This window comes from Neospora caninum, chromosome XII (genome assembly GCF_000208865.1).
Source record: "Neospora caninum Liverpool complete genome, chromosome XII".
Taxonomy (NCBI): Eukaryota; Apicomplexa; class Conoidasida; order Eucoccidiorida; family Sarcocystidae; genus Neospora; species Neospora caninum.
In genome coordinates, this window is record NC_018398.1 from 66,633 (window position 1) to 89,997 (window position 23,365).

The window sequence follows — 23,365 nt, forward strand, 5'->3', positions numbered from 1 at the left end:
CATGCATATACACTCATGCATATACACTCATGCATATACACTCATGCATATACACTCATGCATATACACTCATGCATATACACTCATGCATATACACTCATGCATATACACTCATGCATATACACACATGCACATACACGCGTGCACATACACACATGCATATACACACATGCATATACACTCATGCATATACACTGATGCATATACACTCATGCATATACACTCATGCATATACACTCATGCACATACACGCGTGCATATACACTCATGCATATACACTCATGCATATACACTCATGCATATACACTCATGCATATACACTCATGCATATACACTCATGCACATACACGCGTGCATATACACTCATGCATATACACTCATGCATATACACTCATGCATATACACTCATGCATATACACTCATGCATATACACTCATGCATATACACTCATGCATATACACACATGCACATACACGCGTGCACATACACACATGCATATACACTCATGCATATACACTCATGCATATACACTCATGCATATACACTCATGCATATACACTCATGCATATACACTCATGCACATACACGCATGCATATACACTCATGCATATACACTCATGCATATACACTCATGCATATACACTCATGCATATACACTCATGCATATACACTCATGCACATACACGCGTGCATATACACTCATGCATATACACTCATGCATATACACTCATGCATATACACTCATGCATATACACTCATGCATATACACTCATGCATATACACTCATGCATATACACTCATGCATATACACACATGCATATACACTCATGCATATACACTCATGCATATACACTCATGCATATACACTCATGCATATACACACATGCATATACACTCATGCATATACACTCATGCATATACACTCATGCATATACACTCATGCATATACACTCATGCATATACACACATGCATATACACTCATGCATATACACTCATGCATATACACTCATGCACATACACTCATGCATATACACTCATGCATATACACTCATGCATATACACTCATGCATATACACACATGCACATACACGCGTGCACATACACACATGCATATACACACATGCATATACACTCATGCATATACACTGATGCATATACACTCATGCATATACACTCATGCATATACACTCATGCACATACACGCGTGCATATACACTCATGCATATACACTCATGCATATACACTCATGCATATACACTCATGCATATACACTCATGCATATACACTCATGCACATACACGCGTGCATATACACTCATGCATATACACTCATGCATATACACTCATGCATATACACTCATGCATATACACTCATGCATATACACTCATGCATATACACTCATGCATATACACACATGCACATACACGCGTGCACATACACACATGCATATACACTCATGCATATACACTCATGCATATACACTCATGCATATACACTCATGCATATACACTCATGCATATACACTCATGCACATACACGCGTGCATATACACTCATGCATATACACTCATGCATATACACTCATGCATATACACTCATGCATATACACTCATGCATATACACTCATGCACATACACGCGTGCATATACACTCATGCATATACACTCATGCATATACACTCATGCATATACACTCATGCATATACACTCATGCATATACACTCATGCATATACACTCATGCATATACACTCATGCATATACACACATGCATATACACTCATGCATATACACTCATGCATATACACTCATGCATATACACTCATGCATATACACACATGCATATACACTCATGCATATACACTCATGCATATACACTCATGCATATACACTCATGCATATACACTCATGCATATACACACATGCATATACACTCATGCATATACACTCATGCATATACACGCGTGCACATACACACATGCATATACACTCATGCATATACACTCATGCACATACACTCATGCATATACACACATGCACATACACGCGTGCATATACACTCATGCATATACACTCATGCATATACACTCATGCATATACACGCGTGCACATACACGCGTGCATATACACTCATGCATATACACTCATGCATATACTCTCATGCATATACACTCATGCATATACACTCATGCATATACACTCATGCACATACACTCATGTATATACACTCATGCATATACACTCATGCATATACACTCATGCACATACACTCATGCACATACACTCATGCATATACACACATGCACATACACGCGTGCATATACACTCATGCATATACACTCATGCATATACACACATGCACATACACGCGTGCATATAGACTCATGCATATACACTCATGCATATACACTCATGCATATACACGCGTGCACATACACGCGTGCACATACACACATGCATATACACCTATGTGCATGCATTTCTGGCGCCAGGCGTAAATGCATTCATCTCGGTAGTGGACTGCGCCCAGATGTGCAGTGTGGGACGTCTTCAGGAGCGATGCGGTTTCCCGGTTGATTGATGCAGCCATCGAGACAGACCCGCGCGCGGTGTCTCTCCTCTCACGCCGTTTGCCGACTCTAAAAATCATCCACGGCGACGTCTTGCAGGTACTTTCTTCCGTGTCTTTCCTCTTCTTTGGCCTTCCACCTCACTCGGTCGCCCCTGCGCCTTGTGCGCCTCCTTGACTGGATTTCGCGAGTTCTCCCCGCGGCTTCTCTCCTCGATCAACTTGACACGGGACTCCCCACTGGTCTTCCGGTCTTGAGAAGAGCGCCGGCCAGATTGGGGTTCCTCGGGCATCCCTCAGTTTTCTTCTCTTCAAGCGAAAGACGCGCCTGCGAGTCTCTTGCTCTCTGCGTGTCCCTCCCTCTCTCTCGACACCTGGAAGTCATCGTTTTCTGTCGTGGAAAGGCCCAGCGTTGCTTTGCCGCACGTGGAAACGCCCACGAACCGGAGAGAGGTTTGCGCGTCTCGCTGCGCCGAGTGCATGTCGCCCACGGCGGTCCGCGGTCCTTTCCGTACTGCCGTCTCTGGCTTGGCCGATAGGCGACGGATGTAAGCGCCGTCTCCGTGTCTCCGCTAGATTTTTGAACCCAAAACACCCTGCGTTGAGCGTTCCTGGTCCTGCTCGACGCCGTCTTCTAAAACGGTGACGTGGTGTGCGATTTCCTTCGATCGATTTCAAAAGTTCCGATCTCTCCAACTCGGTGATGTGCAGGTCGCGTGGCCGGACCTGGCCCGGGAGCGTGGAACTCGCCTCTCGATTGCGGGGAATTTGCCGTTTTACCTCACTAGCCAGGTAAAGCGTCTGTCGCGCGGAATTCAGAAAGCGGTTCGAAAAAAGGGGGAAGAGGAAAAGCAGAGAAGGGTGGTGAGACGAGTAACACAGAGAAAAGGTATCTCCATGGGGCGCGGTGCTCTTCACTTTCGTCGATCCTTTCTGCAAATTCTCTCTCTCATTCCTACGCCTTTCCTTTACCTGCCTTCGCTTTCGGGTGTCGTCCCTCCTGCCTCTGGTGTCGCCCGAGCGGGTCTGTTTGCGTCTGTCTCGCGGTGCTCCTTTTTTCTGAGCAATTTTTCGCGCCCTCTTTCGGCGCGCTCCCCTTTTTTTTACAGCTCCTGTTTTGCCTCCTCGACAGCTGGCGCTTCATCAACCAGGCTCTCGTGACGATTCAGTGGGAAATGGCCGAGGTAAAACAGGCTTGAGTTCACATCTTATTGAGAGAAAGAGGAAAGAAGGTGGTACCGTTCTGAAGAGGAAAGAAGGTGATACCGTTTCGAGGTCCCGAGAACGCCCCACGAACGCGCTGAGGAGCGCGCGTGGTTTGGTGCTCAGCATGAGTTTGCGGTTGCAGAAGAGCCGATGCTCTTCTGCCGAAAAGGTTCCACCGATTCGGAGGCAAGACACCCGCGCAAGGCTTCGGGCGATGCTTTCGGCCGCGCTGTAGTGACCGAAGCTTTTTTTCCTGGGAGCAGTGGAGCTCGCGTTGTCTCTCAAACAGATTTCATTCATCTTAAGAACTGATCTCTGACTTGCTGGTACTCCAGGAAGCCTAGGTAGAACTGCTCATTCAGAGTCGTTTTTAGAAAGTGTGTTGAAATGTTCAAACGTGCATGGTTTCTAGACCACGAGCCTCCGAGCGAAAACCGGTGTCGTGGAGGACTGAATCGTTGCGGCGAAACGCCGAAGAAGCGAAGTTTAGGTTTCCACCGCGTCGACGTGTGGAAAGCGAGCCTCCGTTTTCGCCTTTCCAGAGAAAAGCGCGGAAAGGATTTTTAGAAAAGGCCTTCTCGCACTGCCGTCGACTCGTCGAGACACGCCTCCGGCGTCTTCCGCGGGTTGTGGACGTATGGGGAGCCCGACCGCGTTCTTCACAAACGCGTCTCTCGAAATCCCGGTTCTGCGTCCGTTTCTCCAGAGACTAACCGCACGCCCAGGAGAGAGACAGTACAGCCGGCTGAGCGTGGTGTTTGCTCTGTACGGCTCGTGCCGCATCGTCAAGAAACTTCCTAGTTCCGTCTTCTATCCGGTCCCAAAGGTAAGGCTCTCGCGCGGGAACGCTCAACTCGAGGCCGCAGGTTTCGCGACTCTCTCGGTGGAAAGTGTAAAGATTCGAAGGCGACGCAGCACTTCGCCAGTCGTCCAAGTTGCCCGACGCCGGCGGACTTCAAAGAGCCCTTTCGAAACCGCGCTTCAGCCACGCAGACACATTCGGGCAAAAAAACGTTGAAAAGCCGGAACGGGGGAGACGCGACACGACTGTGGCCGTTTCGTGCGCGTGCGCGCCTTGACTATCTAGACAGTTCACTTGAGGCACTTTCTGGTTTTTTTTCGCGTCAGGTCGACGCCGCCTTGGTGCACATCGCCTTTCGACAAGCCTCTCTGAGGGAGATTCTTCGCGGCGCGGATCCGCATCAGTTTCGGACTGTACGCCCCGGAACGCTGTTTTGCGTCTTTCGTGGAATGCTCGTTCGAAGGATTTTTAAGGAACGATTCTTCAAACCCCGGCTCGGGGCAGTGTCCAGCGTTTGCGTGACGTGGGAAATGCGAAAAACGCAGTCCAACCACAGGCAACCTGACAGCTTCTCCGTGGCGTTATCCCTTTCACAGATATAGTCAACCACGTTAAGATGCGCGTGGCTCCATATGCAAAAAAAGCAGAGACATACTGACGTCCATTCGAATGCGCATGTGTAGGTATATGTGTATGCACGCGACTTTGCGTATGCGAAAGTATTTGCGTACCTCTCCTCTCGATATACGTGTATACATATATATTCGGAGGCTGGTGAGCTCCGTGAGTCGCGAACAAGTCTGAACTCATTAGAGAAGCTGTAAAATCGGAAAGCTTTACATCCGCTGTTCACGGGTTTCGCGGCTTCTGGAAAGGCGTCCGCTTCAGCTTCTCGTTTCAAGCATTTGGCCAAATTTCCCTTCTGTTCTCTCATGGATAAAACTGCCTTTCTCTTTTCAGGTTCTGCATGCAGCCTTTGGGCAGCGTCGCAAGATGCTGAGGTCGAGTCTCAAGGTATGTCGCTCTGGGTGCCGCAGACCCCCGTGTTTTTCCTCGGCTTTCCTTTTCTCTCTTCCCCGTTTTCTGCTTCACTTTTGCCCTCGCAAACAGGGAGTTTCTTCGTCCTTGCGTCTGTTCTGTTCCCTGTTTTCGAGCCGCAACCGCACTCCCGCGATGTCGGCTCTTGTCGATCTTTCCACATGCACGTGCACCCATCCTACGTAAACATCTGGAGGTATCAACGTAGTCTAGACCACTACCTCTCTACATACATGTGCATTTATATAAGTAAGTATATATATATATATATATATATGCATATATATATATATATGTATATATGCATATATATATATATATATATGTATATGTATATATGTATGTATATATGTGCTTGGTGGGACTTGAGCGTACAGGCATGAACACGTATGGAGTTGTGTCTTTGAAGAGAGGCGCGCGTTTCGATGTGAATTTGTTTGTGTGGTTTCTGAGCAGCCGATTTTGCCGCATCCCGCGGCGCTGCCTGAGCACTTTGCCTCTCTTCGTCCGCAGCAACTCTCTCCAGAAGATTTTTTAGATCTCACGAACGCCATCTTTTCCTCCCCAGATGCGCAGCGTGAGAGCGCGCAAACGCTTCACGAAAGTGAAGAAAGTCAAGAAGAAGCGAGGCACCAGAACGCAGAACAGTTCCTCGAAGACGAGATAGGCGAACTCTCTCGCATATGGAGGAAAGAGAAACACGGAGACTACTAGGCGTTGGGGATTCTCTGGCGTCGAGAAAGCCGCAAAAGAGCACAAAAACCGGGAGAAAGGCGAGGTGTGCACGCCGCCTCGCTGGGACAGGCGTCGCCTTCTCGAATCCTCTCGTGTCTCACGGCGATTTTAGACTTGTCAACCCTTTTCCGTCGTATGAGTTCTCACTTCGAACCAGGTTTTGAAGGAGTTCCGGTACACAGAAGCGCGCTCCTTTTCCAGTTCTGGGGGCAAAAAGGTTTCCCTGCTGTCTTTTCGCGCGTGCGGAAAAACGCAAGCGAGGCACAGGCGCGAACGATCGCTGCCGACTTTCCGTGAAACTGCATATTGAACGGTGCATACAAACGAGTCTCGACACTCCCTCCTCACGTGACACATATCGCGATTTTAGATCGGTTGGAACCTACCAAACCGAACGCGAACTTTCCGAGGCTCCAAACGGACCTCTTGGAGACCTCCACGGCACGCGTGAGTCTACAAGAAGTGCGGGAAACCAATGCAAAAATGCATACGGTGTAGATTGATCTGCTTATGAAGTATAACGACACGCATGTAACGCAGAACTTTGAGCTGCAGAGACCACCAACGTGAATATATATATATATATGCAAAGATCTCTTTTAAGCAACTGGTTTTTCAAATATATACGAACCACCGGTTGTACATAGCAGTGCTTTTACCTCCGCAGAATATGCTAGAACATACGGTTCATACTCGCTGGGGGGGAGGAGGAGCTACAACACACATGTGCACAGGTTTCTCTACGTGGCTCTACGCAGATATCTGGACGTGAATTCAAACTGCATCTACGCACGCACATCTGTATGGAGAGCAAGGATTGCGATCCTTTTCTCAAAAGGTTTAAAAAATACTTTCCGTGACGAGACAGGCGTGTGTGCATGGCTCGACGACTTATTCACCGCCGTGATGCGCTGATCGGCCAGTGTGTAGGAAGCGCCTTCAGCGACGAGAACTCGCCGGCGCATGCAGATCCACGGGGCGCTGACGCAGTGTGTCGCGAAGGTTTTGCCTCTTTGTTTTCAAGCCTTGGGACTGTTTCGCCTTTACATGTATTTTGGTGTGTTTAGACCTTTCTGGCCTCGGTCGCGTAGGCAACCGCGCTGTTTCTGTTGTTCTGTCTCGTTGTGGAGCGCCTCTGAAGTTCACAAGCGCACGGCGCGTCCGAAGTTCTTGGGAGAGAAAAGCGACACATCGACGGCGCACACACAGACGCCGCAACAGAAGCGCAGCTCCTTTGAAGAACCTTTTTCGTGGCGTTCACACGCAGCATTCCGTGCGCCGAACGGTGGAGACAGGGAAAGCATTCCCGCGCGGAAAAAGCGACTGTTGACACACAGACCCCGCCGTCTCGCGAGAGAACCCGCGCTCCTCCCTCCTCGGTTCCACATGCTCCTGACAGCTCTGCGAGTTCTGCGGAACGTGCGCGACCAGAGCGGCGGCGCGCCGGGCGCGCGATTTACGTGAAATAGTTGAGAGAAGACTTCTTCTTCGCCTGGACCTGCGCAACGCCCTCCACGAAGTCTTCGTGGCACAGCTCCGTGGCGCCGCGGCGCAGCGCCACCATCCCTGCTTCCACGCAAACTGCCTTCAACTGGGCACCGTTAAAATCGTCTGTCGACCTCGCCAGCTCTCGGAAATTCACATCTAAAACCCGCAAAAAACACATCCACATTTACACATCTATATACACATACAAACGATAGATGGAAGAGATCTCGTATGCGTTTGTCATTGCAGAGGTGCTCGTATATGCTTGTAACTACCTACACATAAGCATATATATATATATATATATATATATATATATATATATATATTTTTCGCTCTGGATGCACGGGGACACACAAATCAACACGCATTCACCAGTGTGTACACGGCGTCTGTGCAGAGATGCAGGGGCTGGGACCGCCTTGGAACTGATCTCGATAAAAGGCTTCCCTCTGCCTCGCCAGGCGTCGGAATGCTGTGCCCGTGGCGACGTCGGTTTTTCTGTTTTTGCGTGCACAAAAAATCGCGCGAGAAGCCTGCGCCGTCCTTGCGCCCCCAGATCCACTCCACAGATCTATCTATCTATCTAGGTATATATATATATATATATATGCATATATATATGTGTAGGTATACGTGATCCATACAAGACACTTGTCAGCAGGCACACACACACACACACGGATGTATGTGTGCAATTTTCTGTTCGGACCTTGTTTGTTGACGTTCATTTTCCTGGCGTGGATTTGCAGGATTCGTTCTCTCGCTTCTTCGTTGGGATGTGGCAATTCGATTTTCCTGTCGAGGCGCCCTGAGCGGAGAAGCGCTGGGTCCAGCACGTCAGGTCTGTTTGTCGCCGCAATCACCTGAGCAATTCATGACGAAACGCATGGGTGCACTCCTATGCATCTACATACGCAGAGACAGGTTCACTCGGCAGCAGACACGTGCGTCCGTCTATGCAACGCAAAGACATGCACGCGTCCACATCAGATTAGGTTCATAAATGTAAAGTGCCGGTGGACGCGTTCAGACAGTGATGCAACAAGGCATCACTGCATGCGTACAGCTATATATCTATATATAGAGATATAGAAATAGACGTAGGGAACGGGCGTAGATTTGAAACCTGTGCAGAAAGGCAGGAAACGCGAGAGGCAACTTTCTGAGAGACGACGGACTTTGATGCGGTCGTCGCTGCTGAAACCGTCTAGCTGGTTGAGAAGCTCCAGCATCGTGCGCTGCACTTCGCGGTCGCCTGACAATTCGCTGTCGAACCGTTTGGTTCCAATCGCATCCAGCTCATCTGCGAGCGAAAAAGACCGAAACCACACGCGCAACTCTCACGGGGGTACCACGCATTCACTCTTATACACCTATCTCTGCATATATATATATATATATATATATATAGATACTAAAGATAGACAGAGAGGCATCTTTGTGTCTTTCTCGTGTAACTCCAAATGCTGGAAGAGCGAGAGTTTTTGTGAAAAACGCGGTCACTTTCCCGCATTCAAACAACACACGCGTATAGGTCTACTACTCATATACAATATAACATATATATATATATATATATATATTTTATATATATATATATAGTCTCCACGTGCCTCCCTCTCGTTTTGCATGCTAGATATATTTACATATATATATGTAGTTTGTGGAGAAAGAAATCCGTTTGGACTTTTTACCGATGAAGATGATTGCGGGGGCCTTTTCTTTGGCGAGTTCGAATGCGTCGCGAACCATCTTTGCGCCGTCGCCGATGAACATCTGTACCAGCTGGGGGCCCGCCAACTTCAGGAACGTGGCCTTTGTCTGCGCAGCAACCGCAGAGAGAGGCGAGCACAGGCGTCTTGGCGGCTCGCCCACACGCCCTGGGAAACGCGCCTCGCGTTGCAGCCTCCGCCTTCTTTCGTGCCAGGAGAAACGCGAAAGCGACGAAGGCGCGCGCGTCACCAGTGCAGAGAAATCTGCAAACGGCGCCACCCTACCTGGAAGCGAATTCTATTGCAAAAATGCGTCTAACTATACATGCATATGCATACATATGCATAAATGCATATGTAATATGGGTGTATATGGGTGTATATGGGTGTATATGTGAGTAAAGGAGAGAAGAGATGCACATCCCTCTCCTCTCTGGAGGCGACTGCGTACTTACAAATGTATATATATACACACATATGCATATACATATATATACATATGTGAATGTAAAGACATAAAAATATATAAATATAAATGTGTGTATGGGCAGATGAAGAGAAAACGCGCGTCAGAGTGTTTTCTCTTCATCAGAGAACTTCCCACGCCCTCCGTCAAAAAAGCCGGTATCTCGGACGCGGCGACCGTAGGTAGAGGAAGCACGAGGGAGGCGTTGAGAGGAGAGGGAACGAGGCAGCTGGTACCCTAGGAGGAACCGCCGAGAAAAGACGCAGGGGAAAAACGGAGACAAGGGCGAAAGCGATGAAGTGGGAACACGTGGAGCAGAAAAGGGTCGAGAAACGACAGGAGCGTGGACAAAAGAGACAAAATCGAGGAGGCAAAAGCGAGGCAAAACCGACATGCTTCTTCTCACCTGTGCAGCGCATGCACGAGCGAGGAGTGTCTTCCCCGTTCCCGGGGGGCCATACATGAGAACACCTGAAGAAAGTTTTCAAAAAGGAAAATTAGACTTTTCTGCCTCGGAAAGCGCAGAAAACAGACACTGCATGTCTGCATGTGTATATGTTCCTTGCAAATATATATATATATATATATATATATATATATATATATATACATACATACATACATCCATACATACATACATACATGCATATATATATATATATATATCCATATGCATATATAGTGCGGCAAGCAGGTAGGTATGTATAGATGTGTGTATATGTGTGAGTGCAGCGGATTTTTCGCCTATGACGATTTGCGTGAGAGGTGAAGATTCCTGTGAACTGTTTCGGGGGCGCGAAAAGCATCCATGGCTACCGACAGAGACGGCGAAAGAGAGGAAGAGACAGAAAGCAGGCGAAGACACGAAAAGCCAAGAGAATGTCGCGGGAAAGAGAGGCCAGGAAGAAGCCGCAAGCAGAGAAGAAGAAAAAAAGGATTGAAAAAAGTCGCTCACCCTTTGGAGGCCGAATGCCGATCTTCTCAAATCGCTCCTTGTGCGTCATCGGTAGCACTGCGAACGAGGTAGTAAGAGAGAGACAAAAAGGAAAAAACGAGACATAAACAAAAAGAGAAAAAAAGAGACATGGACGAAAAGAGCACCGAGACGGTGTCCGTGCAGCGGGGCAGAAGCAGGGGCGACACGCGCGACGACAGCGCAGCTATCGCGAAAACACTGGAGAGGTTTTTTCCTCTGCGCGATGCGCATGCACCCTGCGACGAGAGGGAACCCGTTCTCACCAATTGCCTCGATGAGTTCCTGGATTTGTTTGTCCAGGCCGCCGACGTCGTTGTACTCTTCTTGCGGTCTCTCGTCGACCTCCATGGCTTTCACGCGACTGTCGTACTCCGCCGGCAGCTTGTCGAGGACCAAGTAACTGTCCTTGTTCACACCCACCTGCGGAAAAAGCGCGGAACGCGAAAGAAACTGAGGCGCAAGGCACGCAGCGCAAGGCACGCCGCGGGGCGGAGAGCGAGAAGCCACGCGGCTCGTAGAGCCGGAAGGAAAGCAAGACCGAAGAAGGAAGAGGAAAGAGAAGAAAGAAGACGGAAAAGAAGACGGATGCAAGGTCGCCATGCCGACACTCTGGCGCGATCGCAGAAGACGCGCTCGCAAAAAGACCCGCGAGAAGACGAGACGCATGCAGAAGCGCAGCAAAGGCAAGGTGCGGGAGGGAAAGCACTCTGAACCAGTGTGGACTGCGCACGCACTCACCAGGTCGCCCGGCTTAAGCAGCGTGTGGTCCACGAGGCCGATCACGGGAAGGAAAATCGTCTGCAGGAAACCCCACAAAAAAGGAGACTCCGTCACTTTTCAAAACACACTCACAGAGACATTTAAATGCGCGCTTCCAGATCCTGCTGGCGCAAATTTTGCAGCCAAGAATCGATACACCTCGCGCGAGAGGGAAATGTGGCTGTGCAAGAAGGCGTTCGGCGCTTGCAGACAGCCGGAACAAAGTGCATGCATCTCGACGTGTCTCGAAGTCCGAAAAACGGACTTAACACCTCTGCACAGAACGTACACGTGTGCACCGATATGCGTATTTGCATGGATATACGCACATATATGCACGTACATACAAGAGTATATATGCATATACATGTATATACATATATGCATATATATGTTTCTATACGTACGTATATATGTAAAGACTGGCGCATCTGTGCGTGCCAGCGTATGTTTGAGAACGGACCTGTCGAGTGGATGTTTTGATGACGACGCATTTTCCTTTTCTCTGGGCGTCGATGTCCCCTACGGCGCCGTCTTCTTCTTCTTCGTCTGCTTCTTCGCTGTCGAAAAGCTGAAATCGCAATTGGAAAACACTCGAGAAAATCTCAGCTCTGAGAGAGGTCCGCACGGCGCGGAGAACGCTGGGGCGTCGGCTTCCCCCTGGAAACGGAGCGAAGATACTCTAATATGTAACTCCGTTCATGGAAATCAAGAGAGTTCGGTCTGCTGTCAATCGACAGTGCGCCAGTGAGGCGAGAAGCAAAGAAAAGAGCTCCTCTGGAAAAGGCCATGCAGCGACGCGGAAGAAGAGACAGAGGCAAGTGCGCACGGACACAGAAAACAGAGCTGCATATCTATACATACATGCATGCATATATATATATATATGTATATGTAAATAGAGAGATGGATATTTGTGTGTGCGTATGAGAAGATCAGCGTCTTGGAAGAGAGGCGGTGCCGGGTACAGAGATAGTGACGCAGAGGAGCTTCCAGGGAAAGATGAGAAACGAGAAAGCGATAAGAGAAACAGGAGAGTGGCGAGGAAACAGAACGGAGGGTTCAGCGGTCTCACCTCCACAACGTTGGCGACGAGATACGGCAGTTGGCGGTTGAGGCGAATCTTCTCCTGGTTATCCTTGATGCGCTCCTGAAAGAGAAAGGTAGAGGACAAAAACGAAAAGCGTCGGACCTCGCGCAGAACCCCGCACAGACCGATGCGGCCAGAAATTCTGACTCGAACGCTTCTTTGGGTGTTCGTTGGACCCAGGTTCAGCAAGAAACCCAAACAAGAAAACAAAAACATCCTCCTCTCTGTTTCCCTTGTGTTCTTATTTCTTTCCTTGCTCTTGATATTTTCTCCCTTCTCTTCTCTTCCTTCTTGTTCTCCGCCGTCTCCTCTTCTGCCTTCTTCTCTTCCCCCTTCGCCTCCTTCACCTCTTCCTCTTTGCCGTGGTTTTTTCCCTCTGTTTTTTCATCTTTTCTCCCTCTTCTTTCTTCTTTTCTTTCGTCTGCTTGCCTGCATGGAGTGGAGTTCGAAGCGCAGGCGATTCACTTCGCTCTTGAGGATTCGCACTTCGCTGTCGATCATCGAGGTGCGCATGCGCAGGTCGGCTGCAGTGAGACCGGCCAACTCGGCCGTCGCCACGTCTTCCCCCTCGTCCCCCCAGACAGCTGCACTATCCATCTTGTCTTTTGGAAGCCAAAAGAGGAAGGAGAAAAGAGAGAACGGAAACAAAGGCGAACGGAAGAGGAGGAAAAAGAGGGGAAGAAAGAGACGAAATAAAGGGGGAAGAAGGAAAAAAGACCGGAAGAAGGAGAAGGAAGCAAGAGGGAACGGCAGAGAAGGAAACAAGAGGGGGAAGGAAAAGGGGGAAAGAGGAAGGAGGGAGAGAACACGAAAAAACGACGGAGAGAGCAAACAAAACCGGAGAGGAAGGGAGACACAAGGGAGAAAACAAGGAACACACGGAACTTCACAGAGCAGCTCCAGACGAGGGAAAACGACCTTTCTCTTTCTCGTGGAGAGAGAAACGCGGAGAAGGGAGACCGGGGATCCCTCGGCAAAAAGAAGCAGACGCTCAGCCGAAAGGATCAGCAGTGCCTTGATCCGGGAAGAGGCGCGAGACTCAGGTGTATGTGCGTGTGTGTACGCCCGCAGGAAAGGAGGAAAGAGACAAGGAAACAGAAAGGGAGAGAAAGGCACGAGACACGGAGGTAACGAGTAAAGAGAAAGGCCGACGAAAAAGGAGGTGAAAAAATCGTGGAACTCGGAGGAACGCAGAGTCAAAAGGCTCTTCCCTCGCTCCGACGCCTCGCCTCTTTTCGATACACGCCAGGCTGTCTCACGCGCTTCTCTTTTCCTCTTTGTCTTCCCTTTGTCCTCTCTTTGTTCTTTGCCGTTTCTTTGTCTTTGTGTCTTCGCGCTTGTTCACGGCGTTCTCTTCCTCGGCGGAAAAAACGGTAGAGAGGCGGGAGAGAAAGGCCGCCAGAAAAGCGCGTGTCCCCCTACGAGAGTCTTCCTTGCAGTCTCTCGTCGAGAGAAAAAGCGAGAAACGCGAAGATTTTCCACTTCGCAGTTCTTTTGGCGGGGAAAGAGGAAGAAGACAGGAAAAGAATTTCGTCGCTCTTGTGTTTTGCTCGCTCGCCGCCAACGCGCGCGTTCTCGCGGCAGCGCAAAGAGCACGCGAGAGAGGAGGAACCGACACACCGTTTTATTCGGGAACTGTGGGCATGCAGGCAAAAGCCTGGCAGAAAACTCTCAGCAGGGACCCCGAGAGCTACGCGTGCTTCAACAACAAAAATCTGTTTTTAAAAGGAAAACTCACAGCCTTCTGTCCGTCCACCTCGCAAGAGGAGGAGAAAGAAAAGGCAGGAAACGCGTGCACATTTGAAGTGGAGACACTGCGCCTTCCCGCGCTAGAAGAAAGCTTCCAGAAGACAACCGAAAAAGCGCGGAAGAAGACAAATATGAGGGAGAGAGCACAACGAGAGATTAAGGACAAGTGGGAGACTAAGAACAAGAGGGAGATTAAGAACAAGAGGCAAGGTGAAGAGGGGAGAGAGAGGAAACGAACAACACGGGAACAAGACACACCGAGAACAAGACAGAGAACACGCGAGAGTGACAGAACGATGATTCTGTGGTATCCGATACAAAGCACGAGCAGCCATCGGCTTTGGAGAGACGAAGAAAAGGGAAAGAAAAGCGTTTTTGTCTTTTTTTCGGTAAATCGAGCAGAGAGCTTTGCGATCCCCGAGCGACCGGGAAGAAGGCGGACTGTGTGCCTCAAGTTTACGCAAGAGGGAACAGGGAAGCAAAAGTTTCCGACCTAGTGAACGAAAGAAGGAAGACTTTATTTCAATAATAGGTGTTTCCTGGACATACACTCTCAGTTGTCTCCTCACCGCCCGAAATTGCCTAGTCTCGGCCTCCCAACTGACAGTGTCACGGGTACGGTACCCGTACATATATATATATATATATATATATATATATACATATATATATATATATGTATATATGTATATATATACGTATATATATATATATACGGAAGGATGTGCATCAGTTTCTACAACATATATATATATATATATATATTTGTGGTGTTTATGTTGCATGTCGGGATGTGGTTTTAACTCCAGGAGGGGTGGACGAGCGGCATTCTTTTGGGTCTGCCTGTCGTCCTCCTCTTCGCGAGGTGTAGCGTCACTTGGGACTGTTTTTTTTGTTCTCTTCGTCTTTTCAAGAAAGCATCTTCCCCCCGAGAGGCTTTCTCTCAGGGCGGCTCTGGTCCCTCGCCTAAAACGGCGCACGATCTTGCCTTTCCGCATTGGGACTGAATGTCTCTAGAGACAGGACGCGTCTAATCCCGGTCGCTTTCCTCCCCCCGTCGACTGTCCTGTCTGCATCTTTGTGACCAAGCGTATACACATCCTGCGCCGATGCAAACAGCGTCCTGCTTTCTACAGAGTCGCTGACGTCGCCGCAGGATCGATCTTGAACCCACCAATTTCCCTCCAAACCTGTCGACAGGCGCTTCTTTGAACCGAGCAGGCAGAACGGTTTTTTGAACAGCTGCGGAGGACTCTAAAAGGCCGAGCTCCCAGTGCTCCGAGCCTCCCCCTCCCTTGTCCGAGACTTGCGAGCCTTCACTTGTTTCAATTCACTTTTCCAACGCATCTTTCGTAGCAGACACTACGCTAGAACGTCTCTGGTCCGTGGTCAATCACTCTGGCGCGTTTTGCACCCCAGAACATCAAGGCACTTCCGTCTCCTGGTCTTCCGCCGACAGCTGCTCGAAAGATTTCCAATCAAAGTGTTTCGCTCCAAAGACTTTTCGCGCGTTTTCCCCGTTCCCGTGCGCATCCCTCGAGCCTCCCTGCGGTTTCGCGCGCATACAGAAGTGTAGGTGAGGGCGATCTCTCGCAGATGCGAAACGGTCACCACGAGACGCCACATGGCGAACTCGGACAAGTGAACAGTGCTTCTTTTCTGGAAAGACGCTGGGTGGAGTTAGCTTGGCTTCAACTCAGAGCCACGCTGCAGCGTGAAAGGTCTTTTGATTTCCATGAACGGAGTTGCATATTAGATTATCTTCGCTCCCATGGTCTGTACGAAGTTAGCATTAAAACGTATCCAGTGTAAAGTTTGCTGCCGGCTGCTTTGGCGGGTTCCCCGTCACTGTGACGCGCGCACGAGTCTGGTTTTTTCTCCTGATTGTGTGTGCCGTCTCGCTGCATGCACAGAAAACTACGGGAGACCAAAGATCGCGGCGTCTCGGTCGCTGAGACGCTCCAGCTTTCGATCGGCGAAGACACACGTCGACGCCTGACGCGTGCAACGTCGCAGAGAAGGGGAAGTTTCGGAGTCCGGTTTCCGTTCGCGCGTCGCTCCCTTTGTTGTCCGCGCCGAGACAGCCCCTTTTTTGTTTGTGGCTGGGAGAAGCCGGACGGCAACGTCCGAAAATGCCTGTTTGCCGAGTCAGAAATCGCGCTACGCCTCAGTAGAAAAGGCTTCGTTCGATCTCTTCTCCGCGAACTGGGGCGCTGTCTCCGTCGCTTTTCGTGCTTCGCCGCGCCCTCGCTCTTGTCTTCTCGCCTTTTGCGGTTGGCTCTAGCAGGAGTGCAGAGTGAACGAAGAAAACGGGCATTCCGTTGTAGCGGAAATTTCGCTCGCCTCTTTTCAGGGGTACATACACCCCAAGCGCCGACGTGATTCGGGCTGTTTCGCTGCACACCGCTCTCAGACGATTTTGTCTTGCCAGTTGGCTTCGCTCTGGGGGTTTCCGGAAATCCGTGACAGACCCAGAGGACAAATTGTTTTTTGTTTCGCCAGCTCTGTTTCGTTTCAAGAGTTGTCTTCGTGCTTGTCTTCTTCACCCTTGATTCCGCGTCTCCCGTTCTCTGGCGAAGCCGTTCCTCGTTTCACCGCCTTTCTGTTTTGCGTCTCTCGTCCCGGCCCCCGTAATCTTTGTCGCATCTCTTCTGCTCTCTTCTTTTTCGTGATTCGTGTTTTCTCTCCCTCGCTTTCATTTGTTCCTCGCCTTTTTCTGTTTTTCCCTTTCCTGCCGCTAGACCGTCCCGCCTGCACGTGTGAGTGTGCCTGTCTTGGGGGGGGCCGTCCCCCCTCCTCTCCGTCGGATTCTTTTCCTCACGGCGCTCGTTCCTCGCTCCACATCTGCTTCCTTCTTCCTTCTCGCTTTCTCGGCTTCTCTTCTTCGCTGGCATCTCCCTTCTCAGTCTCCTCGCCTCTCGTTCTCCTTTGGGGGGGTTCTCGGTTCGGAAGATGAGTGACTTCTGGAAGCGAGACGTAAGGCAGGTGGAGGCTCTCAGGGACGAGATCGTTTCGCTTCTTCAACAGCGCCAGAAACAAACAGGCGGAGCAAACACTGGAGCTTCAGGACGTTCCAGTGCGGTGCTTCGGGGGAAATTCTCTCAGTTCTGTCAGGTAAGCCACCCTTTTTTTCTCTCGCCACTTGACCTATCTTTTCTCGGCGTCCGTCTGCGTGTCAGCCTCATCCGAGCAAAATTCCCACTGCAAACCCCTTCTTCCTCCGCGTTTTTTCCGCTTCCTCGTCTTCCCTCCCTTTGTTTCCTCAGACGGCTAATCACGATGGCCACCCTTCTCGTTCGGTTCTTCTTTCTCTGCCTCTCCCCTGCTTTCCGCCGCTCCCTTTTCTCCCTCTCTCTCGAGTTCCCATAGACACAGCGCGAGAGGACTGGATATCTGCATCAGTGTATTCCCCTCTTTTCGGGCACTCTCCCCTCTTTTCCCTTTCGCAGGATGTGGAGCAACTGGAGAGGACCCTGAAGGCAACAGAGGCCGAAAGGCGCGGCGATCTGTCGCCCGCTGAGTGGCGGCAAAGACGCGACCAAGTCGCGCATCTTCACGCAGCGAAGTCCGAGCTGCAAATCGCCTTCACTCGCGCGTTCTCCACGGGCGAGGACTTCTACGACTCGGCTGTAAGGAAACATTTGGACGCTCGAAAAACCAAGAAAACGACCAAGACGCGCAGCAAGAAGAAAAGACAACACACGCCCAGTCTCTTGGTGTCGTTTCTGCTGGTCTCTGAAAGTCTGTCGAGGGGAGGCAAGAGAGTGTTTTTCTGAATCTCTCTCTACGATGCGTGAACCCCTCGCAACAAGCAGAGACGTTCCACGATCAACAACAGGCACAACGCACTCTCTCCAGTGAACCGGATCCTCCATGCAAACACACATACAATCATATATACATGCATATGTATATGCATATCTTTATATATATCAATATACCTATCTACCTATATATATATATGTATGTATATTGTATATATATGTATATGTAGATGTATAAGCATCCATGTTGGCGCGAATCGATACAGACCGGTCCACATGCGTACACCGGCATGCGTGCATATCTACATGCCTATCGGCTTTGCGTTTACATGCAGCCATGTGAGCACAATGAGCAACGGAGACACCTTTAGAGATGCACAGAGATCACCGCATGCACACACATCTGCCCATGCAGGGGGGGATGTCTCTGTTCGCACGTGTAGCTTTCTCCAGCAGTGAGGAGACGGCTGTTTTCTGAAGCGCCCGTTTCGGTGTTTTAGGCTTCCGCTGAGGTCCTCGTGGACGTTCCGCGGGGAGCGAGAGTTTTGAAGACGCGAGAAGAAGACATTCTCGCGGAGCAAGACGAACAGTTGAGTTTTCTCGAGGGGACGGTGAGCAACCTGAAGAGCATCGGCCACGCTGTCGGCGACGAAGTGGACGTGCACCGAAAGCTCTTGAGCGACTTGGACGACGACGTCGATCGGGCACAGACGCTTCTGGAGAAAAACAGGGAAACGCTGCGGAAAATCATCGAGAGGCAATCCACTGTTTGTCTCCTCCTCACGGCTCTTGCGCTGCTCGTCGTCCTCATCTTCCTCATGGTTGCAACAGCTTAAAAGAAGGGGGGGTGGCTGGGAGGCGGAAAGCAAAGCTTTCTTCACGTCGAACTTTGAAGCGCAGTGCACGTCTTTGTTGTCTCGCCTCGAAAAACGCGCCCGCCCAGAGAAGAGGCAGAGAAGAAAGGAAGAGGCAATGAGAAGGGAAGAGAAGAACGGAGGGAAAAAGCTAAGGGAAAGAACTGAGGGAAACGAGAGACGGGGACAGGAGCGATCGCGTGTATGTGTGTGTGTTGACAGTGGAATTTTGTCTTGCCGCTTTCCCTGTTTTCTCGTCTCACGTTGTGTCTACTTGGATAACTGCTCTTCTCTCTCCTGGTCGGAGTGTCGCCATTCTCATGCTCCCCGTTCTTTTCTCGCCTCGTCTCCTTTTCTGAGTCTCGCCTGTACATCTGCCACGTCTTTCGTCCTCGCTCTCAGTCTTTTCGGTCCTTTCGTTTCCTTCTCTCTCTGCTCACAGTGTCTCGCGTGATTCAGCTTTTTGGAGAGTTTAACGCTACGACGCGAGGGGAGGCGTTCTTGCTTTTCCGAGATCAGACCTCGCCTACTCTACGGCCTTTTTCTCTTGTTAAGGACGACAAAAAGACCCCGCCTTGCGACGCGTGCAAATGCAGGTGACTTCTCGGTCCTTTTTTCCACCCCCTTTCCCCCTCCACTCTTCTCTCCCTTCTACAGAAGCGCCACAGTCGACGCGTTCGCGCCTCGAGTGTGTTCACCACGAACGACAGAGGAGCGGTCCAGAAAGAATTCAAGCTCCAGATAAATTTGCATGCAGTTTCATAGGCTTGCGTCTTTACCTGCGCCGACGGCAAGACTCGGGTCTCTCTACGCCGACGCCAAGACTCGGGTCTCTCTACGCCGATTCATATATATATGTCAATACGTATTTGTGTATATATCTGCGTCAGTCTGCTTATCTGTATTTGCATGAATATTTAAAAGAGGTAGATGCGTCCCTGCGGCCAGTGCACCAGTCGAGGGCAAACTTTCGGCTTTCGTCTAAATGTGCATACAAGTATTTCTCGTTTTAACGGCGAATAGACGAATCGATGAGGTGAAATTTCACGCCCTCGAGAAGCGAATGGCCCTCGACGGGCTGGTGCTGGAGAAAAAGGCGAGTCTGAAATTCGAGGCTTCTTGAGGCAGAAACGCTACTTTTCGCCAAAGGATTGCCTTCGGAACACACTCCCACTTACATACACAACTACACAAAAGTGCAGGCATCATATATATATATATATATATATATGTGTATTGGCCTGTTTATCTGTATGCATACCTTCGTATATATAGATAGATTTTTCTGCTTGCATCATCTCCATGCATGTGTTTCTCTGTCTTTTTACGGCACGCTGTGTGTGTGCATACGGCGGCGCGTCTCGACAGTGGGAGGAAAGGCGCCGAATTTTGGGCGTTTATCGCGTGGGGGTTTGAGCCTCTCTTGGCTTTCTGCGGCGAGTCGAACATTCGCGTTTTTTGGGGAGGAAAACACACGTGGAGACTTTTTCCCTTGAGTGGCAGCCGCCTGCGTCGTCCGAAAATCGATTTTCTGAGGCCGGAGACCGCGAGCCTCCCGCACCGGGGGCGCGCAGGCCCGCAGTTTCCTTTCTCACTCTTGAGAAAAGACAGCCCAGTCTCGCAGGGGGAAAACGCGCAAGCAGCCGAGAGACGGGAGAAGGCAAATCCACGCCATCGCGTTCCTTGCGGAGCGCGACACACCGGGGACACAAAAAAAGGACTCGGCGCGAGACATTTGGCCATGCGGTTCTTGAAAAGGGAGACCCGAAAAAAGACACATGCATGCATGTATTTACGTACATACGTACATATATATATATATATATATATATGCACTGTGTCCACAGCTGTATGTTTCGAGGATCCACGTGGAAAGGAAAAAGAGCTCTCTAGACACGAGGAAGTCGAACTCCACACGCCTACGCAGGCAAACAGATGTGTGGAACGTCGCGCCTGCCTGGATTCGCCCGAGTCTTTTTCTCGGCGAAACTCCCCCCATCAGGAGGCCTCCCCTTTCTTCTCTCGACTCTCCACTCCTGTCTGGGTCTTTGGTCGCGTTTTTTCTCCCGATTTTACTGCGGCATCCCCATGGGCGGGCGCATCATGGGCATGCTGGGACCGCCGAGGACTGCCCCGCGGCCGAGCGGCGCCGCGACCAGCTGGGGCGCCGGACCGCCGACGCCCCGCACGGGGCCGGCGAGGCCCACGGGCGCCACGGGCGCGAGAGACACCCCGCGCCCGACGGGGACTCCGCGCCCCGGAATGGCTCCGGGGGCCACGGGGCCCGACACCGTCTTGGGCTTCGCGGGCGGCGGCGCCTCTGCGGTCAAAGTCAGAATGTTCTCGCCTGGAAAAGAGAGAGGGACACAGAGCGAAAAACGAAAGGCCACCTCGAGAAAACGCCCACGGGGAAACAAGACGGCGCGAGTCGCTCCAGGAAAGCGAAACCTACACACTATACGGAAAGAGAGATAGAGAGAGGCCGCAGGGAGAGCCAGGGAGGTAGAGGGAAATCCACGCAACCTTACACAGAGAGAATGTATTCGAGCCTGGGTTTCGTCTCTCTCTGGATCGGCCTTGCGTACCTCGAATCATCATGAGACCGACTGATCGTTTGACCTCTTTCTCCTCGGTTTGGTGTTTTCCATCTGCAAGCTTGTGGCGGATCTTTAACTTGCGGAATTCCTCGGCGTCTGCCAAGACAATGTTCATGTGGCGGTCAAAAGCGAGCAGGCTCCCCACCAGCATGCGCGAGTCCTGAGGCGGGAAAAAGCGAGAGTCAACGGAGAAAAGAAAACGTGCAAGGATGCAAGAGAAATGGGGGAAAACGGAAGGCAGAAGACACGGAGAGAGGAAGCAGGCCAGGAAAAGGAGAGACACTAAAAGTAAACACATGTGCGAAGAGAAAGGAGATAAAGAAGAGGGAAGAGAGAAGGAGAGGAGAGTAAGACAGGAAGAGGAGAGGGACCGTAGATGCAGAGGGGCGAGGCTGGCGAGGAGCGAGAAGAGGAACGTTTGAATCGACAGACGCGAGGGAACTTCGGACGACTGAAACGGCCCAATGAATGCACGAGACGCGGTTGGTGCATGCGCTGCTGCATGTCCCCGGATGGGCGAGGCACATCGGAAGAGAGAGCAGTCGAGAAAAACTGCTGAGTAAACTTCGGCTGAGTAAACTTCGGCTGAGTAAACTTCGGCTGAGTAAACTTCGGTATATACAAGACTTCACCCAGTTCCTCCACAGGTGCACGGCCTACGTTTTCTCAAGGTATACAAAGCCCTTAACTTTATTCATATGTTAAGCCAATGGACGAGTATTTGTAAACGCAGTTTAAAACTCCAGTTCACGCTTTAGTGATCCTTGCAGCTAGTTTCCTAAGAAGTTTCAGAGGGGGTTTCTGTTTAACTGAATAGTGCTCAATGAATCCGTTACAATGATCAGAACAAGTATACACGCTCTATGAACCTGTGTGGAGAGAGGTTGAAAGCAAGAAAGCTCGCAGACTGCGCGACAACGAAAAGCTCGACATTGAAGAACTCAAACACCACCAGGAGGAGGACAGAGTCACGAAGAAGAAAGATTTCTCGCCAGGGGTTGCCTCAGCGAGACATCCACGCATCTGTCCCTATGCACTGTTGATGCATGAATACACACCCGCATACAAATATATATGCATACAAATATATATGCATACATATATACATACACACACATTTGCATACATACACATCTGCATGCATACACATCTGCATACATACACATCTGCATACACACACATCTGCATGCATACACATCTGCATGCATACACATCTGCATACATGCACATCTGCATACATGCACATCTGCATACATGCACCCATATATACATAAATAGCTGTGCGGAGCGTATGTGTAAGCATGAATGTGTGTGGACATCTGTGTGTCGACACAGAACTGCGCATGCATATATGTCTGTGTAGGTATCCACATGGAGAGAGATGGCGAGAGAGAAACGCACGCGGTGGCGGGGCCGGGAAGAGCGCAGGCGTTTCAGTGGAGGAGCGAGGGGCGTACCTGGAGACAGACTCGGACTCTGTAGTTGATCCATTGCTGCAAACGGGCGTTCCTCGAGGGCATTGTGGCGAACGAAAAAGAGAAAGACGGAAAACGGACGCGA

General features: G+C 50.2%; 4 protein-coding genes across 4 annotated transcripts; 2 read left to right on the forward strand and 2 right to left on the reverse strand.

Moving 5' to 3' along the window:
- Positions 1–4,409: 4,409 nt before the first annotated feature.
- Positions 4,410–6,326, forward strand: NCLIV_060370 (putative dimethyladenosine synthase; the record flags this gene model as incomplete). The annotated part of the gene is made up of 4 exons (XM_003885591.1): positions 4,410–4,598; positions 4,901–4,987; positions 5,535–5,588; positions 6,069–6,326. 4 exons carry the CDS (start codon positions 4,410–4,412, stop codon positions 6,324–6,326), a joined length of 588 nt encoding a protein of 195 aa, XP_003885640.1.
- Positions 6,327–7,803: 1,477 nt separating this feature from the next.
- On the reverse strand, positions 7,804–13,438 carry NCLIV_060380 (hypothetical protein; the record flags this gene model as incomplete). The annotated part of the gene is made up of 11 exons (XM_003885592.1): positions 7,804–7,991; positions 8,548–8,701; positions 9,017–9,141; positions 9,533–9,659; positions 10,423–10,487; positions 10,972–11,028; positions 11,256–11,412; positions 11,731–11,790; positions 12,215–12,322; positions 12,827–12,901; positions 13,307–13,438. The coding sequence occupies 11 exons, from the start codon at positions 13,436–13,438 to the stop codon at positions 7,804–7,806; spliced, it is 1,248 nt and encodes a 415-aa protein (XP_003885641.1).
- Positions 13,439–17,542: 4,104 nt separating this feature from the next.
- NCLIV_060390 (putative SNARE domain-containing protein) lies at positions 17,543–19,190 on the forward strand (the record flags this gene model as incomplete). Its single annotated transcript, XM_003885593.1, has 3 exons — positions 17,543–17,704; positions 18,040–18,219; positions 18,855–19,190. 3 exons carry the CDS (start codon positions 17,543–17,545, stop codon positions 19,188–19,190), a joined length of 678 nt encoding a protein of 225 aa, XP_003885642.1.
- A 2,090-nt stretch (positions 19,191–21,280) lies between these two features.
- Positions 21,281–23,325, reverse strand: NCLIV_060400 (hypothetical protein; the record flags this gene model as incomplete). The annotated part of the gene is made up of 3 exons (XM_003885594.1): positions 21,281–21,555; positions 21,794–21,965; positions 23,263–23,325. 3 exons carry the CDS (start codon positions 23,323–23,325, stop codon positions 21,281–21,283), a joined length of 510 nt encoding a protein of 169 aa, XP_003885643.1.
- Between the last annotated feature and the right edge of the window lie 40 nt (positions 23,326–23,365).